The sequence below is a fragment of the Castanea sativa genome, chromosome 10, assembly GCF_040712315.1.
Source record: "Castanea sativa cultivar Marrone di Chiusa Pesio chromosome 10, ASM4071231v1".
In the NCBI taxonomy this organism is placed as follows: Eukaryota; Viridiplantae; Streptophyta; class Magnoliopsida; order Fagales; family Fagaceae; genus Castanea; species Castanea sativa.
The window spans coordinates 34154990-34165016 of record NC_134022.1 but is presented as its reverse complement, the minus strand read 5'-3'; the positions used below and the strand labels follow the sequence as shown (position 1 = coordinate 34165016).

General features: G+C 37.9%; 2 protein-coding genes across 2 annotated transcripts; one reads left to right on the top strand and one right to left on the bottom strand.

Annotated features, from left to right (window-relative positions):
- The first annotated feature begins 6101 nt into the window (after nucleotides 1–6101).
- LOC142612427 (uncharacterized) lies at nucleotides 6102–7145 on the top strand. The gene is made up of 2 exons (XM_075784524.1): nucleotides 6102–6708; nucleotides 6784–7145. The coding sequence occupies exons 1-2, from the start codon at nucleotides 6102–6104 to the stop codon at nucleotides 7143–7145; spliced, it is 969 nt and encodes a 322-aa protein (XP_075640639.1).
- A 924-nt stretch (nucleotides 7146–8069) lies between these two features.
- On the bottom strand, nucleotides 8070–9306 carry LOC142611712 (protein PHOSPHATE-INDUCED 1-like). Its single transcript, XM_075783823.1, has one exon. The coding sequence runs from the start codon at nucleotides 9177–9179 to the stop codon at nucleotides 8223–8225; it is 957 nt and encodes a 318-aa protein (XP_075639938.1). The 5' UTR covers nucleotides 9180–9306; the 3' UTR covers nucleotides 8070–8222.
- Between the last annotated feature and the right edge of the window lie 721 nt (nucleotides 9307–10027).

Sequence of the window (10027 nt, the reverse complement as noted above, 5' to 3'; positions counted from 1 at the left end):
GAAGAGTTTATTCCCGCTAATATTTTCAAAGTAGATTATCGCAAGAAGAATGTCTAGTTATGTTCAGCTAGTGAACCAACAATAAACTTCATACTTGTCGGTCTTGAGTTTGGTAATTCGCATTAGTCGATTAGGATTTGTAATATTTCGATTCTATTCGCTATAGAAAAGGGAAAATCTTGTTACATATTTGCTATTGCACATTTTGAAACACTCTTCCTTTAAAATTGTGTTTTGAAAACATAATTTCAGTTAAAATTGTAAAATTATGTTTTTGAAAACATGATTTTAAGTTTTTAACACAATTTTAGTCCACATGACAATGTTTGTACAGTGAATGTGTGATAATTATTCATTGATTGATAATAGACAAGCAAAAGAAAAAGACAGAAAAGAGATTTAAAAATGAAAAAAAAAATTTCTTAAGCGGTGCTCAGGAGAGGTTGTCTTCCTCCCCTTTATTTATTTATTTGGGTGAGAAACAGGTTGTCTTCCTTTTATATCATTACATATGGGTTCAAGGATAGCTACTAAGGGGGTGTTTAGTACATACAGTCATGCACTTAAAAACATGTATTTTGTTGTTTGAAAATATATATGAAAATACACGTGGGTAAAAAAGTGTGTAAAATTACGAGTAATATTATGTAAAAACTGAAAATTGTTGTTTAAAATGGTGTACCAAACATTCTCTAAATATTCGCAGTTAGTTTCCTTGGACGCTACTCACGAAAAAATTATAAATAAATAAATAACATAAAAATAAAAACCACGAGTTTGAACATATTATATAGAAAAAAAGCTCATATACCCTCTGAATTTTGAAACAGTGGACAAGACACTCCTTAAATTTCTTATTGACTCCATAAACTTTACATACCTGCCAAATCAGTACTCAGTCTACTGTCTAAAAAATTGACGGAATACATGAGAGAGCTTTAAAAAAACAAACTCAATCATTTTCATTTGAAACTTGATGACAGTCACATTGTGGACGTTCAAACTAGCCATAAAAGGCCGAGTTCCACCTCTGATATTGAAGCCGAGATGGAGTACTTAGTTGGCCAATTTCACAATCTATTGTGGCCTGTTTAGAAGTTAAAAAAAAGGAGGGGGAGTAGAGTAAAGGGAGGGAGAGTAATTCAATTACCTTGTTTGAAAGTTTTTTAAGGGAGGAGGAGGAGAGGTTTGGAGGGGTTTCAACTACCTCTAACCTCTCATTTTTAGTTCTCCCAAATTGGAGAGATTTAGAGGGAGAGTAGAGTAGATAAATTATTAACCAAATGAATTCTCTAATTTACCCTTTTTAGATTAACAAAATTACAAACCGATTTTATAAATAATTATTGTTTGTTTCCTGAAAAAATTTAAGGGGAATGAAAATTTTTTTTTGAATCTCATTGTTGTTTAGCTTTCTCAGCTTCAACTCCTCCAAACGCTCCAGCGCCGACAGCTTCATCTCTCTAGACAATGGAGGCGGAAGTGAACACATCTAGTATGAGCTCTACCACAAATTCTCCTCGCCACAATGCCGGAGGCTAGGATCGTCGGTGTTCGTCACTCTCCCCGTCGACTCCATTAGTACCTGTGGCCAAGTCTGGTGTCGCAAGGCCATGGTGCAGTCGTTCAAAGCTCTATCAGTTGTTGGTGTCGAAGGCGTCGTCGTCGAGGTCTGGTAGGGACTAGTGGAGAGAGACGGACCTAGGGTTTACAATTGGCAAGGGTATTTGGACCTCGTTGCCTTAGTGAAACGGTGCGACTGGGCTTGCTGATCCTCACTGGTGAGTCTAAACTCTCTCTCTATTTTTTTTTTTTTGGTAATTAAAATTTATGGGTCTAGATGATGATTTTTACTCTTTTTTTAGTTTTTAGGTATATACTTTATTTTGTTTTATTTTTTTTTAATTTTATTTATGCTTCTCCAAAAAAAAAAAAATTCACCAACATATTCTAAAATTTGTACAAATGATAATCAGGTTCAAGACTTTACAAAACTGATAAATTAATCATAAACCAATGTTACAAGTCCATTTTCAAATAGGAGTAAATTTGTTTATTTAAATCATTTCATTTCTTTTCCATCATAATTTTTAAAACATCCAAATAAGAAAAAGAATTAATTACTCTCTTTCTCTTACTAATTTTAATAACATCCAAACAAGAAAGAGAGAATCATTCCCCTCTTCTCTCCCCCTTTACTCCCTCTACTCTCTTCCCTCTACTCTCTTTCCTCTCTAAACTTCCAAACAGGCCATAAGAGTTGAGAGATTGGGAGGTCGAGTTCATTCGTGTAAGAGGCGAATCTATTGATTTCATGAGATGAGTCAAAACCAAGTTTTGGGTCTGTGCGAATGAGACATATGAAACTGTTACCGCCTTACCAGAGTAGTTTTGTTAGACCAGAGGACATTTTGTTCAGGAAGATATGAAGGTAAAGGGTTATGGGGAAGAAAGGAAGTGGGTTTTGGAGAAGCACAGGCAACGAGGAAGAGGGTGGGAGCGACGTAGGATGAGGGTCTTAGCAATGGAGTCTGGGTCTTGTGGGTAGAGAGAGTAAGAGCATTCACAGCAGTGGAGCTAAATAGCTATATTGCTATTTTAGCTCCACTCAAACCATAAAATCCCCTACACAGCAGTGGAGGCAAAGCTAAATTTTTTTAGCTTTGCGCTACAGTGCTCATGTATTGATACATGAGCACTGTAGCTGAAAGTTAAAAAAAAAAATAATATTTTACACGCTCTGGGATTAAAAAACAATACACACTCTTCTCTCTCTTTCTCTCCCACAGTCACCGAACGAACAAGCAAGTCTCTCTCTCTCTCACAGTTCACTCTCTTTCTCTCTCAACCCTCTCAAAGCTCACCGCCGATCAAGCATCTCGAAGCTCACCGCCGATCAAGCATATCGAAGCTCACCGCCGATCAAGCATCTCGAAGCTCACCGCCGATCAAGCATCTCGAAGCTCACCGCCGATCAAGCATCTCGAAGCTCTCCGCCGATCAAGCATCTCGAAGCTCTCCGCCGATCAAGCATCTCGAAGCTCACCGCCGATCAAGCATCTCGAAGCTCTCAACTCTCAACTCTCTCAAGCTCACCGCCGATCAAGCCTCAGCCCACGCCGATCCAAGCTCTCAACTCTCTCAAAACTCTCTCAAAACTCTCTCAAGCTCACCGCGCCGGCCCTCTCAGCTCAGACCCACGCCGACCCACGCCGATCAACCCTCTCGGCCTCAGACCCACGCCGATCAGCCCTCTCAGCTCACCGCCGATCAGCCCTCTGTTTCACTTCAGGTCAGTTGAATTCTCCACCTACTTGCTTAAGCTTTTGGGTTGGATGCTCTAACAAAAAAAGAAGGAATTCTCCACCTAGTTTCTGTTGGAATGCACGAAGCCCATTCTCCACCTATTCAGAAGTACTCAAATGGATATATGAAACAATCTGCCCATATTTGTTTGCAGCTTTTGTGAATTGGCAAAACGAATTTGTATGGGACAGAATGTATTTGAGAATTTTCTGTGTGCAGGGTAATTTTCTGTGTATGGAATTTTCTGTGTGTACATATTCAAGTCAGTTGAACATTTGTGAATTGGTAGAACGTAATTGTATTGGACAGACTGTATTGGGAATTTTCTGTGTGCAGGGTAATTTTATGTGTTAATGGAATTTTCTGTGGGTACAGAATGTATTGGACTGAATTTTCTGTGTTTACTGAATGGATTGGAATTTTTCTGTTTGCAGGAATTTATGGATTTTATATGGATTTCATAACCATGATATTACTAAAAAAAGAACCAAAATGAAGTTTGTAAAAAGAACCGCATGGAATTTTGTGTGTATGGAATTTTCTCTGTACAATGTTGTTCACAATTCTGGATTTTTTTCTTTTCTGTTTGCAAGTAATAATGGTCTCTCTATATGTATGTGTGTGTATGTGTGTGTTGGATATCATATCTCCATGGATGGAAGTTATGATGGTGGTGTTTATTAAGCAATGTTAAAGGTGGGATTTTGTTGGTTGAGACCAGATTGCAATACCCTTTTGCTGGTCAGAGAAAATCATCAAATGGATTTAACTAATATATGCAATTGATTTCTTAATATATGCAATTGATTTCTTAATCTAAATAATGAAATATGATAGATATCATTGATTGCATGTATTTGATGTGAGAGGCATGTGTCATGCAATTGACTAATTGATTGCATGTTTCATTTATCAATCTATTTTTTTACTATGGATAACAATGACGTGCTATTTTATCCTATCCTCTGTTTCTTTATTTTTATTTTTTTTCATAACCATGATTTCGATTGGAAAATTTTTGTGTGAAAGGAACTTTACATTTTTTTTTTGTCTAATTTTATGTAGTCACGTAGAGGCATGGAGTCATGTAGGGACCTACCATATTACACGGGTATCATGAATGGGGATATAGAAATTGACTCACAAATTTTAGGAACATCTCAAAATACTCCTGTGTCAGTTTCTGATTCTGCACCTGAAATTGAGAATGCCTCTTCTACAAAAGGAAAACGGGGCGCTAACTTTAGTGTAGAGGAAGATCAACTCTTAGTATCAGCATGGCTTAATACTAGTGTTGATCCCGTAAGCAGTAATGAACAAACACAAGCTACATTTCGTCAAAAAGTTTGGGAATACTTCACGCAGTACAATAAATCCGGTAACACACGTACTATTACCTCCTTGTTAAGTCGTTGGGGATTGATCAGTGAAAGGACAAATAAGTTTGCAGGGTGCATAGCTAAAGTTAACACACTTCATAAAAGTGGTATAACCGAACAAGATCAGGTATAAATTATATTGCATTAGTGTTAATATACACATTTATCAATAGTTTGAAGATTCTAATCATGTTATATATTTTTTTTTTTAGATTATCAATGCGAAGGCTTTGTTTTTGGAGATACACCTAAAACCCTTTCTTCTTGAGCATTGTTGGCTCATGTTAAAGGACCAACCAAAGTTTGCCAATCTTAATGGAAGATCAAGAGCATCCGTGCCTCCAACTCCAGAGTCAACATCTATTGGCGAAGGGGGCGAAGGGGATTGTGGGTCCGGACTTGGTGACGGTTGCAATCTTGAGAGGCCAATTGGTAAGAAGGCCGAAAAAGCCAACCGAAGGAACAAAGCCACCGGAAAAGATGTAGGGGAATATTTGATTAAGAAAATGAAATTTATTGAGGATGCAACTCGATTGGAAGAGGAAAAAATGGTTATTGAGAGGGAAAAACTTACAATTGAGAAGGAAAGAAGTGAAGAAAAACTTAAGATTGAGAAGGAAAAAGTCATGATTGAGAAGAAAAAATTTGAGATGCAATCTATGTTAGAGGAGGAGAGAATCATGATGAAAGATACAAGTGGCTTGACCGGAGCACAAAAAGCTTTTTATGAACAACTCCAAGAGGAAATCATGGCAAAACGAAGTTCACGTAATTAATGGGTTTGATTGTATTTTGGATGTAGCTTAGGCCTTTATGTATTTTGTAGTGGCTTATGTAAGCCTTTAAGTATTTTGGTTGTAGGCCTTTAAGTATTTTGGTAGTAAACTTTTAAATTTATGATATTTTGGTAGTATTTTGTAGTGCCTTAAAATTTATAGTATTTTGGTAGTAAAATTTTAAATTTATTGTTTATCTTGTTTTGCTTTGATAGAAATGAGAGCAAGTTGTTGTTGTTTTGCTGAGTTGTTGTTGTTGTTGTTGATGCTTTGATAGAAATTAGAGCAAGTTATGATTAAAGTATTTTATAGTATTTTGGTTATATTCAATTTGTTATGGCTTATGCGTAAATTTGTTATATTCAATATGTCACTTGACTTTTTAATCTTGGATCTATAGTAATAATTGTTTTTCAATTGTCTTGAAGGTTGCATCCATGAATCGCTCTTTGTTGTACAAGTTGCTTCTTGATGACTCAGATGAGGATGAGATAATTGAAGAACATGTTATGGAAACATCACAACCTAAACGTCGTCGCTCTATTCGACGTAATCATTTAGCAGGCCATGAGAGGCTTTTTCTTGATTACTTTGCTCCCACGCCGCATATCCACCCGCTTTATTTCGTAGGAGATTTCGGATGAAGCGTTCTCTTTTTCTCCGTATTCAATCTAAGGTAGAAGCTCATGACTCTTACTTTGTCCAAAAAAGAAATAGTGCCAACAAACTTGGTTTATCTTCATTACAAAAGATAACTGCTGCACTTAGAATGCTTGCGTATGGAGTATCGGGGGATTTGCTAGATGAATATGTGCGGATTGGAGAAACTACTGCATTAGAAAGTTTGAAAAAATTTGTTACTGCGGTAATTGATGTTTTCTCTGAGGAATACTTAAGAAAACCAAACAATGAAGATATTGCTAGATCGTTAGCTCATGGCGAACGCCGAGGTTTTCCGGGTATGTTAGGTTCAATTGATTGCATGCATTGGAAGTGGAAAAATTGTCCATCTGCCTGGAAAGGTCAATATTGTGGTCATATTCGTGAGCCTACTATTGTTTTGGAGGCAGTAGCATCATATGATCTTTGGATATGGCATGCATTTTTTGGGTTACCTGGGTCAAATAATGATATTAATGTGTTAGAGCGGTCTCATGTATTTAATGAACTTGCTGAAGGACGTGGTCCTGCAATACATTACTCAATCAATGGTCATGACTACACAATGGGATATTACCTTGCTGATGGCATATATCCAAAGTGGGCAACATTTGTGAAAACAATCCCATCTCCACAAGGACCTAAGTGAAAATTATTTGCAGCAACCCAAGAGGCGCATAGGAAGGATGTTGAGCGTGCATTTGGAGTGCTTCAAGCACGTTTCGCAATTGTCCGTGGACCTGCACGCTTTTTCCATCTTGAAACACTCCAAAAGATCATGAAAGCGTGTATAATTCTCCATAACATGATTGTTGAAGATGAACGGGATGATAATGAAGTGGTAAATTTGGATTATGAACAAATTGATGGAGTGGATAATCCTCCTATGCAAGTGTTACATGAACAAAATGATGAATTTCTGTCATGCATTGAGAGGTATGGACGCATTAGAGACCGAGACATTCATTTTCAACTCCAGAAGGACCTTGTTGAACATTTATGGCAATTGCATGGCGAGTCTTAGGAACTTGTGCGAGTGTGTGAGTTTTATTGTAATTTAGTTTGAGTTATGTATGTGAGTAATCTATGGACTACATTGTTCCAGCTATAATATGTGTTTTATTTTATATGTTTTATTATAAAGTTCCTCTATTTCATAATTTAGTTTGAGTTTTGTATATATATAATTTGGAGTTAAAATAAAATATTATTGTTACGTTATCATGATGATTGAGAAATTGTTTTAGTAAAAAAAAAAAATGTATAAGTATAATTTGGGCGGTGGTGGAAGGGTCGGTGGCGGCGGCAGCCGCGGTGGTGGAAGAATCGGTGTTGGTGGTAGTGGTGGCGGTGGTTGCGGCGGTAGCGACTGCGGTGGCGGTGGCAGTTGCGGTGGTGGAAGAATCGGCGGCGGTGGTGGCAGCGGTAGCGGTGGCGGTAGCGGTAGCGGTGGCGGTAGCGATTGCGGTGGCGGTGGAAGAGTCGATGGTAGCGGTTGCGGGTAGTTGTGATGGTTGTTTATTGTAATAAATATATTATTTTATTGTAGTGGATATATTATTTTATTGTGATGTTTATATTATTTTATTGTGTTAAAAGCTAAAATAGATCCACTGCTGCAGCATGTTTTGTAAAGTGAATAGGTAAAATAGATAAAGTAACTTTTGGTGGAGCTAAAAAGCTAAATTTTTAGCTCCACTGCTGTGGATGCTCTAAGGAGCGTTAAGTCATGTACTTGTGGAGGAGGTCAGCGTGGCTGTGGCCAATGAAAAGGATTGAGTTTGTGTTTTTTTAAAGCTGACGTGAGATACACGACCATTCCGTTAGTTTTTTAACATTAGGTTAACTGGGTACTGATTTGGCTAGTATGCAGGGTTTGTAGAGTAAATTGCCCAAATTTAGGGGTGTGTTGACTACTACTTTAAAGTGGTGTATTGGCATTTTCCCCTGTGATAACAAAGATGTTGTTGCGTTTTAAATATTTAATGATAATACAATAAAATAAATCAAATAAAAGAATTAATCAATCTTTTGATTCTACAGGTCTAACATATGGGTAATTTTCTATACAATAACGTGTAGGCACGTTTCCTAATTATCCCTACACCAGAGTTGAACATGATTTGGTAGAAGGGTCAAAGAGTGCAGGTAGCAGGTATTTCCTTCCATTAGCCCCATTTGCATTATAGCTAGCACCACTCGTTGGGTCCACCAAGAGGTTCCCAGCATAGCCAGGGTAAGCCCCCTTGCCATATACACCAGGACAAGCTGATGCAGCCTCTAATGGTGCGTCCTTTGGTCCTTGAAAGTAGCCATTTCCAAATGGGTTCGTAGTTGTACCAGCCAAGAGGCTAGCTAGGTTGATGACCATCCCGTCTAGACCCACATCGTTGTTGGGTGCAACCAATGGTTGGCTCTGGGGTCCATAGATGGGCTGGTGGAATGGCCACGCGCATTGACCTGGGCATTGGGTCTCTGAGTTTCCAACCCAAATGTAAGCAAATTTATAGCTTTTGCCTTGAACTGACGCACCCTTTGAAGATCCATGGGTACCACATTTGCTCATACAGAAACCTTCAACTGCCACGTCATCTGACGTCAAAACCACGTTAATTGCATTTTTGTGCGCACCCTTTGATGCCAACTGTTCTATTTGCTGATTTGAGAGTGATTTGCCTAAGGAGTAAGTCTCATCAATGATCTGGGTACCCATTGAGAGCACAAGATTGGAGGTCTTCTTGGAGTTAATTAGGTGGTAATATTTCTCAGTGGTTTTCCACCAGGTGGCAACTGAGGGTTGGGCTTTTGTGGGCGTGGAAGTAGTAAGAGAGGTAATGAAATCTGAGATGATAGCTCTTTGTGTGGACTTGAATTTGCCGTACCAGATGAGATTGATGGAGATTTTTCCAGAAAGAAGAGCACCATTGTGGTATTGGAAGAGAAAAGGCTGTTGGGTTTCAGCTGAATCAGCAAGTCTCCTTGCTGCTAAGTTGAAATGGAAGCAAGAGATTACTAGAACTAGCTGTAGTAATAGGTGTGTGGAATCTAAAGAGGCCATGACAAATTTGAGGATGTAATCTCAGTTGAGGTGTTTACTGACTACTAAAGATTGAGAAATTGAGAATTGAAGAAGTAAGAAGCTGAGAATATTATGTGAAGATGTGAGTGATTGTGAAGAAGATGAATTGTGAGTGGATATATATAGTGCCCAAAAGGCCCAAAGTATGGGTGAGAAACTACAAGGAAAGGAGTGAAAAGTGGCAGTGTGATGCCAGCGAGATATCACATAACGCGTTGTGTTTTTTAATCAATTTTGTGTTGAGTTCTCCTAAAAGTCTCGCTTTCAATCGAATCTACTTTCGAGTCAATAACATTACAGATATAGGACAGCTAAGGGGAATAGGGACAATTTAGACAGCTGAATGAGGATGTAAGGGGACAAGATTGAGTGCTTCTTGTCTTGACTTATACGGCGAGAGGAATTTACCTCAGGCTCGGGTAGTGCATATTCAGCAAAACCTCTGATGGTGCATGTGAATCCAGATGAATGTCTCCTACCACTTTCTTCGTTCCTCTTTTTAATAAAAAATTTTAGCTGATGCACGTCCCCCATTAATCCTAGAATTATCACTATAATTCTTTCTAATTCTATTGAGATCAACAACAATATTTGACTCTCATCAAACAAAACAAAGAAAAAAAAATAACAATATTTGACTTGTGCGATTGTGAGTAATCAACGAAAAATAGTGATTCCATATGATAAAAAGTATTCACAAATTATGGTCACATAAGTCAACAAATTTAGAGTAAATATCACCAACATTGAGCAATTAAATACGAACCAAATCAGTAAAGAGAAACAATAAAGATAGCAATACCTACAAAGGTTTGGCTTAAGAATCA

What these genes read in the sequence shown, in the direction of transcription:
- LOC142612427 (XM_075784524.1), top strand. Translation starts at nt 6,102, where the DNA reads ATGAAGCGTTCTCTTTTTCTCCGTATTCAATCTAAGGTAGAAGCTCAT. An exon ending in GGGATATTACCTTGCTGATG is followed by an intron (nt 6,709 to 6,783) that starts GCATATATCCAA and finishes AATTATTTGCAG; the next exon opens with CAACCCAAGAGGCGCATAGG.
- LOC142611712 (XM_075783823.1), bottom strand. Translation starts at nt 9,179, where the DNA reads ATGGCCTCTTTAGATTCCACACACCTATTACTACAGCTAGTTCTAGTA.